The 16,402-nt window shown below is 39.9% G+C and overlaps 1 protein-coding gene across 1 annotated transcript in view; it reads left to right on the forward strand.

Moving 5' to 3' along the window:
- The window catches only part of LOC137631778 (uncharacterized), a 143,650-nt gene that overhangs the window by 41,016 nt on the left and 86,232 nt on the right, over positions 1 to 16,402 (forward strand). Inside the window, exons 3-4 of the mRNA XM_068363737.1 lie at positions 3,787 to 3,946; positions 11,322 to 11,469. Coding sequence (XP_068219838.1) covers positions 3,787 to 3,946; positions 11,322 to 11,469 — 308 coding nt within the window. The remainder of the gene's footprint in view (positions 1 to 3,786; positions 3,947 to 11,321; positions 11,470 to 16,402) is intronic.

Here is a 16,402-nt window from a genome sequence, read left to right on the forward strand (position 1 = left end):
TTTAAGAGCTCCCACAAGTCGTCGATGTCTGGAGATTTTCAAATGGACTATGGATCTGACCAAGGAACTGGGCCTCCTGGTCAATTTTGAGGAGTCTCAGCTCGTTCCATCCCAGACCATTGTCTCCTTGGGTATGGATCTTCAGAGTCGAGCTTTTCGGACTTTTCCGTCGGCCCCAAGGATCTTCCAAGCCCTAGAATGCATCCAGAGCATGCTGAGAAGGAACCGATGCTCAGTCAGGTAGTGGATGAGTCTAACAGGGACACTTTCATCTCTGGCCCTGTTCTTCGTGTTAGGGAGACTCCACCTTCCCCCCCTTCAGTATCATCTAGCTGCTCACTGGATAAAGGACATGACGCTAGAGACGGTCTCAGTTCCTGTTTCCGAAGAGAGGAGGTCTTCTCTCGCGTGGTATAAGAACAGCTTTCTTCTCAAGGAAGTCTACCTTTGGCTGTTCAGAAACACGACCGCCGTCTCCTCTCGGACGCATCAGACATGGGCTGGGGTGCGACTTTGGACGGACAAGAATGCTCGGGAACATGGAATCAGGAGCAAAGGACACTTCACATCATTTGCAAGAAGTTGTTGGCGGTTATTCTGGCCTTGATAAACTTCAAGTCCCTCCAGCTTAACAAAGTGGTGGAGGTAGACTCTGACAACACCACAGCCCTGGCTTACATCTTCAAGCAGGGAGGGACTCTTTCGTGGAAGTTGTTCTAGATCGCAAGGGACCTACTCATCTGGTCTTAAGATCGAAAGCTAACTGGTAACGAGGTTCATTCAGGGCGGTATGAATGTCATGGCAGATCACCTCAGACGGAAGGGTCAGGTCATCCCCACAGAGTGGACCCTTCTCAAGAATGTTTGCAACAGACTTTGGGCCCTGTGGGGTCAGCCAACCATAGATCTGTTCACTACCTCGATAACCTAGAGACTCCTGTTGTATTGTTCTCCGATTCCAGACCCATCAGCAGTTCACGTGGATGCTTTTCTGCTGGATTGGTTCCACCTCGACCTGTATGCATTCCCGCCGTTCAAAATTGTCAACAGGGTACTTCAAAAGTTCTCCTCTCACAAAGGGACACGGCTGACGTTGGTTGGCTCCGCTCTGGTCCGCGAGAGAATGGTTCTTAGAGGTACTGCATGGCTGGTCGACATTCCCAAGACTCTTCCTCTAGGAGTGAACCTTCTAAGTCTACCTCACGTAAAGAAGGTACACCCAATCCTTCACGCTCTTCGTCTGACTGCCTTCAGACTTTCGAAACACTCTCAAGAGCTAGGGGCTTTTCGAAGGAGGCAGCCAGAGCGATTGCCAAAGCAAGGAGAACATCCACTCTCAGAATCTATCAGTCTCAAGGGGAAGTCTTCCGTAGCTGGTACAAGACCAATGCAGTTTCCTCAACCAGTACCACTGTAACCCAGATTGCTGACTTCCTGTTATATCTAAGGAAAGTAAGATCCCTTTCAGCTCCTACGATCAAGGGTTACAGAAGTATGTTGGCAGCGGTTTTCCGCCACAGAGGCTTGGATCTTTCCACCAACAAAGACCTACAGGACCTCCCTAGGTCTTTTGAGACCTCAAAGGAACGTCGGTTGTCCACTCCAGGCTGGAATCTAGACGTGGTCCTAAGGTTCCTTATGTCATCAAGATTTGAACCTCTCCAATCAGCCTCTTTTTAGGACCTCACATTAAAAACTCTTTTCCTCGTGTGCTTGACAACAGCTAAAAGAGTAAGTGAGATCCACGCCTTCAGCAGGATCATTGTTTTCACATCTGTAACGGCTACATGTTCCTTGCAGCTCGGTTTTTGCTAAACGAGCTTCCTTCACGTCCTTGGCCTAAGTCGTTCGAGATCCCAAGCCTGTCCAACTTGGTGGGGAATGATCTGAAGAGAGTACTTTGCCCAGTTAGAGCTCTTAGGTACTATCTAAAAAGGTCTTAACCTTTACAAGGACAATCAGAAGCCTTATAGTGTGCTATCAAGAAACCTTCTTTTCCAAGTTCTAAGAACTCAGTTTCTTACTATTCAGGCTTCTGATTAGAGAAACACTTTCTCATCTGAAGGAAGAAGACCTTGCTTTGCTGAAGGTAAGGACACATGAAGTGGGAGCTGTGGCTACTTCAGTGGCCTTCAAACAGAACCATTCTCTGCAGAGTGTTATGGATGCAACCTATTGGAGAAGCAAGTCAGTGTTCGCATCATTCTATCTCAAAGATGTCCAGTCTCTTTACGAGTACTGCTACACCCTGGGATCATTCGTAGCAACGAATGCAGTAGTAGGCGAGGGCTCAGCCACTACATTCCCATAATCCCATAACCTTTTAACCTTTCTCTTGAATACTTTTTATGGGTTGTACGGTCGGCTAAGAAGCCTTCCACATCCTTGTTGATTTGGCGGGTGGTCAATTCTTTCTTGAGAAGCGCCGAGGTTAAAGGTTGTGATGAGGTCCTTTAGTATGGGTTGCAGCCCTGTATACTTTAGCACCTTTGGGTTGATTCAGCCTCCAAGAGGAACGCTGCGCTCAGTAAGGAAGACGAACTTAAAAAAGAGGCAGAGTAACGGTTCAATTCGACTTCCTTACCAGGTACTTATTATTTCATTGTTATTTGAGATAACTGTTATATGAAATATGGGATACTTAGCTATCCTTTAATCTTGTACACTGGTTTTCACCCACCCCCCTGGGTGTGAATCAGCTACATGATTATCGGGTAAGTTTAATATTGAAAAATGTTATTTTCATTAGTAAAATAAATTTTTGAATATACTTACCCGATAATCATGATTTAATTGACCCTCCCTTCCTCCCCATAGAGAACCAGTGGGACCGAGGAATAATTGAGGAGGTGTCAACAAGAAGTACTTGAGTACCTGGCCACAGGTGGCGCTGGTAAGTACACCCCCTTCTAGTATTGTGATAGCTGGCGTATCCCTCCATAGAATTCTGTCGGGCAACGGAGTTGACAGCTACATGATTATCGGGTAAGTATATTCAAAAATTTATTTTACTAATGAAAATAACATATTTGTCTGTTGATTTGGTCCCTAAATTTTTTTTAGCAGATTTACAAAGTAAGTTATTATTTGCCAAACAAAATTGTAACAATCTTCCAATATCATCCCGATCAAAATTGGATCATGATTTATTATATTTGTTATTGTTTTCCCTTTTTTAGCATAATGTAATTTATGGTAATAAATTAATGAACTATTTAGCTGTATAGGGACATTGAAATTAGTATTTCCTTTAAGAAGTTATTATAAACTGACTATTTTAATAGTTATTCCAAACCATCATTGCAATTTGTAAAGTTAAGACATATTCTGACTGTGACTGGAATCTCACAGGGTTGGCAGGGTCATTTTATACTAAGTATGCATATAATCACACTCTTTAATCCAAAGCATAAGGGTATCTCAGGAATAGATTTATTAGAACATAATGGAACCTTTTTATACCAGTTAATTAGGTTTATACTTTGTTTAGCCACAAAACATACTTTGTATGGACACAAAGCAGGAACACAGTATGTAAATTTTTTCCTCATGATATGTCCTCCTCCCAACTTGATTTTACCTTATCAGCTACTTCAAATTATCAATATAGCTAATGACATGGTGACTTAGTAGGTGAAGAGTTCTTATATTTGTGTTTATTAGTCAATTCAGACATTTACTGTTTATACAGCATATTTAGAGCAAACAGGAATGCTATATATTTATAACAGGTACTGTTGATAAGATTAGTTTCTTTTAACATCCATTTTTCTTATGTATACATAGGTACCGTTGATACCTCCAGATTCTTCTGATGATGAAGACGATGATGAGCGGCATCCTCCAACTCCATCCACTGACCTTACATATGGGGATGTTGGCCTCTATGCTTTTGGACCTGGTGGTAAAAGACTTGTAGACATTGCTATTGTCATCTCACAAATCGGTGAGTCATGCTTTTTTAGATTTAGGTATATTTGTATTCATTATAAATTTTCCATAGGTAGAACTTCTAAGTATTGTAGCCTAGACACTGATAGCCAAACTGCCTAAGCAAGCTTGTAAATTAATCAGAGATGATCCCATTAAGGTATTTGTTCTTACACAAATGCAAACCCCTAGCCTTGAGTGTGTTTTCAGCTTGGCTAGAACTCTGCTGTAAAAATTAATAACAAGGTATCAGTAGTTATTGGAGGGCGGCAGAAGATCCTTGCCCCCCCCCCTTAGCCAGTACGCTTAGTAGCCACTTTAATTTAAGCTACCCGAGACTACAAACGTACCCCGTCGCCACCAAATAGCTAAATTTAATTTTTTCTAAATAATTGTTGGTAGTTAGTTATGTGCAAGGGAATTAAGGATGAAGAAGAAAGGTATTGCAGTTTATGATAACTGTAACCAACTGTTGGTTTTCTGTGTGATCTACCAAAATATAATTGTTTGTATTTATTAGCATTCCTGTTACTGTTTATTCTCTCTCAAGTGCAGACTAGTGAAGACAATGTCATTGTAACTGAGGAAACCGGCCATCGTTGCAATAGAAGGATAACTTCATTACTTCTTCACCTCTGATGCACCTTCGTCTCTTCACACTGCCAGTTGGAAGGAAAGCGCTCGGCTCTTCTTTTCCCTTTTTCACCTATTCACACACTCCTGTTATGTGTTACTGTGTGTGCTCCTATAGAGTGCCATCTCACCTGTTAAGTGCACTCTCCTCACCTGTTTGCACATGTTCCTGTGGGAGTATCCACCTCATCTGTTTGCTCTTGCTCTTTTATTGGAGCATTCCTCTCATCTCGAGCAACTTTTCTCCTACAGGAAGATGCCCTCACACTCCTATGGGAGCAAACCCTCATCTCAAACAAGTGCTCTCCTACTAGAGTATGCCCTCATTCTCTTATGGGAGTTAGCCGACACATGTTCACGTTCCCTCTCATGTGCACCCTCCCTCGACTCTTCGCGCGTGCTCCTCTACAGCAGCGTGCCTTCACCTTGACCTCCCCATAAGCTACTCTTACCCTCTTCTGATAGCTCACATTAGTCTTCTAATAAGCCAAGAAACTTTATGCTGTAGTTTTACAGTGGCCAGTGCATTTTTAAAGTGAGATGTGTACCAGGAACATTCCTTCCTTGAAGATACTCTACTCATCAGTATGCAATACATGTGCTTACACTCTGGCTACACGTGCTCTTTCTCAAAAGAATAAATGCCTGCACTATCAGTAAGAGTAAGGTCATCTTCCTGCTCTTTTTGTCCTACATAATCCTTCTCTTGTGAATAGGGAGAATGAGAGAAAATATGCATACCAAGAGTCATCCCTCTGCGAACAGACATCAGTAGATACTGTTCGGTAGCCATGGTAGGTTTCGTACCAAATGCAGCGTCCTTTACCAAATATTGCTGCTTCACTGTAAGGGTAAAATGTCTAAATAGGTCCCCATTTTTCTCTATCCTTCCTACTTCTCTACACTATTACTCTGCAGCCATTTTTTAAATGCCCTCTTTTTGTCTTATACTTTAATCTTGACTCCATTCCACCATTCACTACCCTTCCTTATGCTGCCTCCAACAATCCTGTTGCCACATACATCACTTACAATCCCAACAAAATTTCTTTTACTAATTTCCATTCCTCCAGATCACCATTTCCTCTTCCTTTCATCCTGTCATATGCCATTTCCAACCTTTTTTGATATTCACATTTACCTCCGGTTTTTTAAGCTCTTCAATCTTCACTACCTCCCTTTTACACCCCCCCTACTATTTTTCCACTCTTTTGCTATACCCCTAAACATGTACATACATACATACATATACCAAGGCACTTCCCCTAATTTTGGGGGGTAGCCGACATCAACAAAAGAAACAAAACAAAAAAGGGGACCTCTACTCTCTACGTTCCTCCAGCCTAAACAGGGACTCAACCGAGTTCAGCTGGTACTGCTAGGGTGCCATAGCCCACCCTCCCACATTATTCCACCACAGAAGCTTCATAATGCTGAATCCCCTACTGCTGCTACCTCCGCGGTCATCTAAGGCATTGGAGGAAGCAGCAGGACCTACCGGAACTGCGTCACAATCGCTCGCCATTCATTCCTATTTCTAGCACGCTCTCTTGCCTCTCTCACATCTATCCTCCTATTACCCAGAGCTTTCTTCACTCCATCCATCCACCCAAACCTTGGCCTCCCTCTTGTACTTCTCCCATCAACTCCTGCATTCATCACCTTCTTTAGCAGACAGCCATTTTCCATTCTCTCAACATGGCCAAACCACCTCAACACATTCATATCCACTCTAGCTGCTAACTCATTTCTTACACCCGTTCTCACTCTCACCACTTCGTTCCTAACCCTATCTACTCGAGATACACCAGCCATACTCCTTAGACACTTCATCTCAAACACATTCAATTTCTGTCTCTCTGTCACTTTCATTCCCCACAACTCCGATCCATACATCACAGTTGGTACAATCACTTTCTCATATAGAACTCTTTTTTTCATTCATGCCCAACCCTCTATTTTTTACTACTCCCTTAACTGCCCCCAACAATTTGCAACCTTCATTCACTCGCTGACGTACATCTGCTTCCACTCCACCATTTGCTGCAACAACAGACCCCAAGTACTTAAACTGATCCACTTCCTCAAGTAGCTCTCCATTCAACATGACATTCAACCTTGCACCACCTTCCCTTCTCGTACATCTCATAACCTTACTCTTACCCACATTAACTCTCAACTTCCTTCTCTCTCACACTCTTCCAAATTCTGTCACTAATCGGCCAAGCTTCTCTTCTGTGTCTGCAACCAGTACAGTATCATCCGCAAACAACAACTGATTTACCTCCCATTCATGGTCATTCTCGTCTACCAGTTTTAATCCTCGTCCAAGCACTCGAGCATTCACCTCTCTCACCACTCCATCAACATACAAGTTGAACAACCACGGTGACATCACACATCCCTGTCTCAGCCCCACTATCACAGGAAACCAATCACTCACTTCATTTCCTATCCTAACACATGCTTTACTACCTTTGTAGAAACTTTTCACTGCTTGCAACAACTTTCTACCAACTCCATATAACCTCATCACATTCCACATTGCTTCCCTATCAACTCTATCATACGCTTTCTCCCGATCCATAAACGCAACATACACCTCCTTACCTTTTGCTAAATATTTCTTGCATATCTGCCTAACTGTAAAAATCTGATTCATACAACCCCTACCTCTTCTAAAACCACCCTGTATTTCTAAGATTGCATTCTCTGTTTTATCCTTGATCCTATTAATCATTACTTTACCATACACTTTTCCAACTACGCTTAACAAACTAATACCTCTTGAATTACAACACTCATGCACATCTCCCTTACCCTTATATAGTGGTACAATACATGCACAAACCCAATCTACTGGTACCATTGACAACACAAAACACACATTAAACAATCTCACCAACCATTCAAGTACAGTCACACCCCCTTCCTTCAACATCTCAGCTCTCACACCATCATACCAGACGCTTTTCCTACTCTCGTTTCATCTAGTGCTCTCCTCACTTCATCTATTGTAATCTCTCTCTCATTCTCATCTCCCATCACTGGCACCTCAACACCTGCAACAGCAATTATGTCTGCCTCCCTATTATCCTCAACATTCAGTAAACTTTCAAAATATTCCGCCCATCTTTTCCTTGCCTCCTCTCTTTTTAACAACCTCCCATTTCCATCTTTCACTGTCTCTTCAATTCTTGAGCCGGCCTTCCTTACTCTCTTCACTTCTTTCCAAAACTTCTTCTTATTCTCTTCATATGCTCATCTTTAAATCTTCCAAATATCCTTCATATTATTAACACATAATCCATTAATATCCTTTCTACCACTTCCATTTGCCACTCTACCCATGTATACTTATTGTGTCTCTTCTGAAAAAACTACTTATCACCAGCTCTTGTTCAACATACACATCTGCTAATCTCTCACCACTCTCATTTTCACATGGTATGTCATACTTCCCAAGGACACCTTTTACTTCTCCAGCACCCAATCTGGCATTTAAGTCACCCATCACAACTACATAATTCCTTCTACCTGGTCCTTCTACACACCTAGTTAATTTATTCCAGAATTCATTTAGCTTGTCTTCACTTTTCTGTAAACCCAGCCCATACACACTAACAAAAGCCCAACATTCCCTACTCAACCTAACCCTTACCCACATTAACCTAGATGATACCTCCTCCTATTCCACTACCTCATGTCATCCATTCACTGAGCATACCTCATGTCATCCACTCACTCAGCAATAAAACCACACCCTCTTGGTCTTTCCCTTTCAATCCCAGACAGTACTTGTCACTTCACCAAACATCACTTCACCCTTTCCCTCTATCTTTGTTTCAAACAAGGCCAGTACATCCATCCTTTTATTCCCAAACATAAGATTGATGAAAAGCTGAGAGATGAATAAGCAGGATTTCGAAAAGGAAAAAGTTGTACTGAAAAAAAATGTCCATTTTGAGACATGTTGTACAGTAATGCATAGAATATAGAAATCCCCTTTTGATGGCGTTTGTGGACTATAATAAAGCCTTTGATAGTGTGTAGCAGCCAATTTTGTGGAGAGTCTCACATTATTATCGAAATCCTCTTAGATATGTGAATTTGATTGTCTATTTATGAGCATAGCAAGTACAAAGTTAATGTTAATGGATTCTTATCAAATAAATTTCCAGTGAACATTTGAGTACTCCAAGGGAATGTGTTGTCACCTATGATGTTTATCATCCTAATTAATTGTGTAATGCGTAGAACAGTTGGAGATGGCCGAGAAGGATTGGACTGGATTGGTGATAGGAATTTAGCAGACCTAGAGTATAATGATGATGCTGTCATTGTTAGCAGAACACTGCAGGGTTTGCAATGCTTGCTTACCAGAATGCATGAAATATTACACGAGGTTGGGCTCAAGATAAATAGAAGAATGACAGTGATGATGAGAACTGAATATGCAATGGAAGATGAAATATCATGTGGAGGAGAAAGGGCTAATGAGGTAGAATCAACTAAGTATTCAGAAACTATGATCTCCAATACAAGGTCTTTAGAGTTAGAGTTTAGTGAAAGATTGAAAAGAGTAAATCAGACAATGGCTCGGTTAAGTAAAATTTGGAAATCTAATCAACTGAAATTACATATGCTCTTCGCACTCCCCGAGAGAGATTAGTTCACCAAACGTTCAGCTGGGCTCCACTATGCACTAGAAGAGTTGGAAGACCCAGGCCTACATGGCTGAGGTCTATGAAGCGCAAAGTAAGATATGACGAATGGAGAAGTATTGAATTAAAAGCTCAAGATAGAAACATAGATACATAGATATATACATATATATATATATATATATATATATATATATATATATGTGTGTATATATATATATATATATATATATATATATATATATATATATATATATATATATATAATACTGTGTGTATATATATATATATATATATATATATATATATATATATATATATATATATATATATATATGTATATGTATGTATATATATGTATATATATAAATATATATAATATAGATATTTATAATATATAGATATATAATATATATATATATATATATATATATATAGATATATGTATGTATATATACAGTACCTATATATATATATATATATATATATATATATATATATATATATATATATATATATATATATATATTTATATATTTATATTTTATTAACTGCTAAGCTACAACCCTAGTTTGAAAAGTAGGATGTTTATATATATATATATATATATATATATATATATATATATATATATATATATATATATATATATATATATATATATATATATATACAATTTATATATCTATATCTATATACATATATATATATATATATATATATATATATATATATATATATATATATATATATATATATATATATATATATATATATAAGAATTTTTTTCGAGAGTGAATCTACAGGAAGATTCATTTACTTTACTAATGCTGTATACCAAATCCAATTGTTATGGAAACAAACATTGCCTCGACTACCAGCCTCTAAATCTGAACTTGATGTTGTTACTTATCAGGTTACCAAACATGTTGTAAATAAAGGTTTGAGTTTATAAGAATCCATATAATACTGAAGTAGGTAACAGAAACCTAAATAACTACATGCTCCTTGAAGAAATAAATTGATCTCCAGTTAAAGGCATAACTGATAAATTAACGATTACACAGTTTTTTAACAACAGAAAACGTTAGCTCAAAAATATTCTTGCAACAGCAGTGACTGCTGCAAAAATTAATTTCTTGTCATCAAAGATATGAATATACATTATTAATCTAAGTGATAACTTAAAGAACAAAAATAAAAACTAGTATGGTGGATTAGAAATCCACAATTGTGCTTTTTTTGTATTTATCATCCAATAAAGAATTGTGCAACATGCACTCTTCATCTTGAAAAATCTATAGAAAAACTTAACCAAATCCAAATGATAATTTGGAAGCAAGCCTGATAAAAATAAACATCAGTAAACCATATCCCTACAGAGTTCAATGTAATATTAACAGCCTTAAAAATAATTTTCATCTAGCTAAAAATAATTTTCATCTAGCTGTGAAATTCGGTGAACTGCATTCAAGTATTTTATTAACTACAATTATTAGAATAGAGGAAGAGAGCGTTTGAAGAATGTAGAAGGGAGAAGAATGGTTTTAGGTAAGTAATTTCCCATGGATTGTTTGATTGATTCATACACAATTTTTTATTATAGAAAACATTTTAGTGCAAATATATTGGCCTATTAAAGCGTGTAATAACCATGCCTTATTTAACTGTCATTAGCATAAAATTCAGTTGAGAAAACTGATAACTGTGAGATAGAAGAGTGAATAGCAGGATGCAAATTAGAATCTCCATTGAGTACTACTGATTATATTAAAAAGAAAGAAAAAGTATGCATGTAGTTCTAGAAAATAAGATAATAGCATCAGTAATTTGGTTATGAGCTAGTTTTGGAAATTATGAGTAGGATTACTTACATGATTAGCCTAATGTTCAAAGAAATACAATAATATTAAAATGAAAAGTGACCATTAGAGAGAAAGAGAACAAAGAAACCTAGATAGTAATGACAGATGAAGATGAAAACTTAAAAAAAATCAACTTATATTTAGTAGCATACATGATTTAAGAAAATTACGGTATTAGTTTGTCTGTGGTAATGAATATCTTTACATACTGTATTTACCATTTCTACAGGTTTTTGCTGTGGCTATCTGATTTACCTCTGTAGGAATCTTAACGTGTACATCCCACAAATTAGTCAACGTGTCTGGATGTTACTACTCATACCACCATTATATTTGCTCACACTCCTTCGTCATCTCAACAAATTGGCAGTTTTCAGGTAATGATCTGTTATTCAATGTATAAATTTATGCTTCTGCTTGTTCATCCATTTCTTGCTGGTTTGATCTCCGCTTTAGTACATTTTGAAAAACTTCAGTTAGGTAACTTAAACAGATATTCCATTTACAGTACTGTATTTTGATTAATTTAGAAGTAATTTGTGATTTTCTTTTAGCAGGGAATCAGTGTGAATTTATTCCTACGCAGATACAAACTTCTAAGTTATTTATATGGGGTTACTCCTAATCATCTTTTCTACAACCGGCCAATCCAAATTTTGGTTGATTGCGTCATGCTTCGTGCTGGGTAAACATGGCGCATGCGCAATGAGCAAGCGGGAGCTTGCTCACAGCATCTCTTCAGAACACTGGTCGCAAAGTGAACAGGTTATGCTCTCACTTCCTCTATTTACGTTTTTTGCCTAGACCAGGATAGCGACTATTGTGGCATCCATATGAGTCGAACGGCCATAGGCATACATCCTTTTTGTCCCTGTGTCCCTCTTGCCTAGACAAGAGTTGTTGAAGAGAATCTCCATGGAAATTCTGTAAGAAGTGAGCTCCCTCTCAATGGGAGCGAGTTTTTCTCTCATTGCACGAAACTTAATGAGATTTCTACATTGCTTAGTCTTGTACGACTGGGGTTAGTGAGAAATGTCATTCTATGTGGCAAAAACCTCCCTTCAGTTTTTCACATTTGTCAGATTGTGCAGATAAGATGTTCACCTGTAGAAGTGTCTCCAATCAGAACAGTGAGAAGCATCTCCTCTTTCCTGGAGTGACATTAGAGTTAAGCCTGTCATTTCCCCCATATTGAGGTAGCCTTATTGGCAGATCCTGATTACCAGTCTCCTACTCATATACTGTATATGAGAAAGGCCCGCCTCGTATGCCAATGGGTCCACAGCAGAAAACTCCTCCATTGAGCTCCCGGAATGAATCCAGAGATTTTTCATATCTCTACTTTGAGGGTAGTCGGACTGCTTCGGCTGCGTCGCCCCCAAAAGAGTTAACAATGCTTTCATGCTCAAAGCAGGCCTCTCCTTCCAAGCCTAATAATGCTGTGACATTGAGTGTAACTATTCCTGGCCTTCCAAGAATTTCTTCGAAGAATACAGTTAGGCCGAAAGTTCAGATTAACACCTGAATGCACCACTTTATATAAACAGGATGACGTCACCGTGCACATGGCCTTGTATTCCCGCTGGTGATAATATCATCACATGCACCAACCTTGTTGCACATGAAAAATTCTCTTCACGCGCAAGACAAGCTTACATCTCATTCCAGGGTATCCTGCATGTGAAGAATTTTCATCATGCTCAAAGCAAACTTACAACTCATCCCAGGGTATTTCCTGCAAGGACTGATCAAATGCTAGTTTTATGCGAGAACTTTTCTCTGCAACGTATTGAGGTTGAGACATCCTCCCTAAAGAGTCTGGGTGGTGGCCTAAATTATGGCCCCATGGACATGATTGATGAGCATAGAATGATCGTATGGTCTGGGGATTCCTCTTCACGAATCAGTCTGATTTAAGAGTCAACCTGAGTAGAGACATAGACGGGGCCCGCGTCGGAGACAAAACGGGTTTTTCAGTTGATAATTCTTTCGCTAAGATTGAAGGAGTTCAGTGCACACTCATACCAATGTGCCGTAACCCAACTCTTGCCATCTGTAGAGGGTATTTAGCTTGCTCACCATCTTAAGTGTTTAATACCTCACTCGCCCATTCAGGACTTGTTGTATAGCTCATAAGTACATTGAGAACAGTGCAGATTTCTCTATGCAATACATCTTACCGTAACTTCGTCTTCTCACTTTGAGTAAGCAGTAACTGTGCAAGCTTAGAAGAGAGATATCATGCACAAACATTTAAGTTTCCTGCACATGCAGATGCGCAAGATTTCACATCTGCACAATTGTCTTTCAGTACTCGCTAATGTATACCAACACTCGCTAACGATCCCCAGCTCCTGGTAACATTTGCTTTGCCAAATAACGAGTGCACAAGACTTTACTTGCCAACCTCTGGGCTTCTGGCAAGAGTTTCGGTTCCTGGCACAGGTAAATAACCATTGCATGCAAGTCTTCATTGTTTTCATGAGAGTGCCCACCCAACACTAATCGTTAAGTAGGTGTGCGGGCGAACTTCCTCTCTGACGATCTCTTCGCAATTACAGTGCAAGAAGATGACATGAGCTGCTTTGGTTAGGCATGCGCTTTCACCCTTGCGACCGATAGACCTTGTCAGGGAGATAAGAACCTGGGACTATAAACGAGTCTCATAAGACAAAACCCTCAGGGGTTTTTGTTGCAGATGTGGATGCCTGCTGACCGTATGTGGCCACCCCAGACCACTTATTGTGCCCCCAGGGTACAACGAGTCTTGATAAATTAAGTCCTGCACTTGGTTTACTGTAGATAGAAATGCTTTCCGACTGCTTGTTCAGAAGACAACTCATCTGTGGTTATTCTTTTATTTGCTTACAGGGAAGTTTGTCCCACCCTCAAGCCAGGTGAGCAAACATCTACTGTATTACCAACAAGAAATTATAGCTTCCCTAGCTGTATGTACTTTTCCTGGACAAACAAAATTGTTAACAATTCTATAGCTAGTGGACCACCAATTTCTTTGGCCAATAATGTTGTTTCGTCGCACATTCATTGTTTCCGCTAGCAGGCTCAGGCTCGTTTTTTTGAACACTTGACGCAGAGGCAAAGAAGTTACATTTGCAAAACCCCATACGGGCAGGCGATCTTTTACTTTCAATAAGGACTATGTACCATCATATAATTTGAACCACGTTTTGATAGATTATTAGATTTGCTTGTTGTTTTCTTTTTGGGAAGTCAGGTTATGCATTACACTCGTACCTTCCCCTAATTAGACATAGGTAGTCTAGCCTCAAGTAGACCTTTCATTCCAGGCAGTTCCTTCCTAACTTTCGGATTTACCATCTTGGTATTTGAGATACTTAGACTCCAAAACTTTGCATAAGCGTCATTTCTAAGGAATCTTACTCATATGAACAAGGAGTTCTTGATTGCGGACGGTGATCAATGTTCTCCTATCAGTTCCGGATGCAACGAATCATTCGGGCTGCAGCCGTATGTGCTTCCCGCCTCAACAGTCTGTATTACTGGTTGGTAATGGACTCAGCCTGCAAACTCGCCTTTAAGCTAATTGGAGTCAATATTTCATCCTTGAAGGAATTATCTCTCCTCATATGCAGTTTCAAGTATACATGCCCTCAATTAGTAGTGAGACTGCCCCCGTGGAATGAAGTACGAGTACTATAATTTCAGGCAATACGCCTAACGAACCTCTTGAGTTGGTCCTCAAACCATGACCGGAGGCTAAAGACAGTTTCTTGTAGCCCTGACTTCTGTTAGGAGAGTTACTGAGCTACAAGATCTGTCCTATGACATTGCCCATTCTTGGGGATAGGGACAAGTGACACTCGACTGCATCCCTGACTCAGAATCCAGCTGTAGCGGATCCTAGATTCAGGACCTACCGCATTGATTGTTTCCTTTCTTTTATAAATGACCCACTGTTCAAACTCGACAGATCAATAGATTTCTTGTAAGTATAGGCCAAGTCAAGAAGAGTTACAAGCACTCACTCTTCCTAGATCAGAAGGTAATTGAACAAACTCTCCAAGCAGATTTGTCCCCTTCTGACCAGAGACATAGAGGTCATGACGCTAGGGGCCCTCATACATCCCTTGCATGCTGAGTACTTCAATGTGAGGCAGGTCTTACTGGCGGACGTATTAGAAATGTCAAACTACATTCACCGCTCACTACCTGCGAGACGCAAGCCACAGGAGCCTCAACTTATTCTCCATAGGCGCTGTGGTGGATGCAAAAAATGTGATCAATAACACCTCAGCTCCCTAGTAGGACAAGTAGCAGTCAGTAGCGGGCAGATTTTACCCAGCTGTAAGTCTAGTATGAGGCAAAGGACTTTCATTCTCCCCTCTCTTGGGGTTTGAGCATACCAAGGAATTCTGCAAGCTGACCTCCTCTGACTGTAGGTGGGTATCATCATCCCTTATGCATCATAATATATGCATAAATATTGTTATGTCCCCATTCTCCTAGTGAGGTGGGAGTCTGGTAATGTCCAGGTAAGAAAAGCATAGCATAAAGTGAAAGTCTTTACACCTTGACAAGTCACATTGCTTTGTAGTCACTCCTTCACCCAATTGCTCAGACCATTATCTCTCATTGGGAGTTAGCAGGGTGATAGCGTGTGCTCTTCACAGCTCATACAAAGCATAAGAGTCATACCCTGGGTCAGGGACGAGCCAGTTGGTCTTGGACTTCCACTCACCTTAATATGAGTCTCCATAGTAAAGAGCTGAAAGGTTTGTATTAAGTGCCGGAATAAATGATAGTTTGAAATAATTTATATTTTTCTTAACCATGCAAACCTAAAGCTCTTTACACATACTGGCCTACCATCACCTACTCCTATGAAGTCCTGCCTGCAATTGCAAAGTGGCGTCTTGTTAGCTACTGCGTGTGTGAGCCGGGTGGTGGGTCTACCTCCTGCTACCACCCCTGCTAAACAGCAGAGGAGAGTAATGCCTCGCTAAAAGTTATACTACTAGTTTCAGCTGTCACCAAATGTATCTCCATAGTAAAGAGCTTCAGGTTTGTATGGTCGGGAAAAATACAAATTATTTCCAAATTTATCATTTTTCTTAGCTAGCCTATATGATCCTGAGTCATTTACCAAAGGTCCCGCCTCAACCACCCCACATCTCTGATCAGGTGAGTGTTGTGAAGAGATGCTGTGAGCAAGCTCCTGCTTGCTCCTTGCGCATGCACTTCGTTTACCCGTCATAAGGCATGACGCAATCAACCAAAATCTTTATTGACCGGTCGTAGAAAGCGTGATTAGTAGGAACCCCATATAAA

The sequence above is a fragment of the Palaemon carinicauda genome, chromosome 40, assembly GCF_036898095.1.
Source record: "Palaemon carinicauda isolate YSFRI2023 chromosome 40, ASM3689809v2, whole genome shotgun sequence".
Classification (NCBI taxonomy): Eukaryota; Metazoa; Arthropoda; class Malacostraca; order Decapoda; family Palaemonidae; genus Palaemon; species Palaemon carinicauda.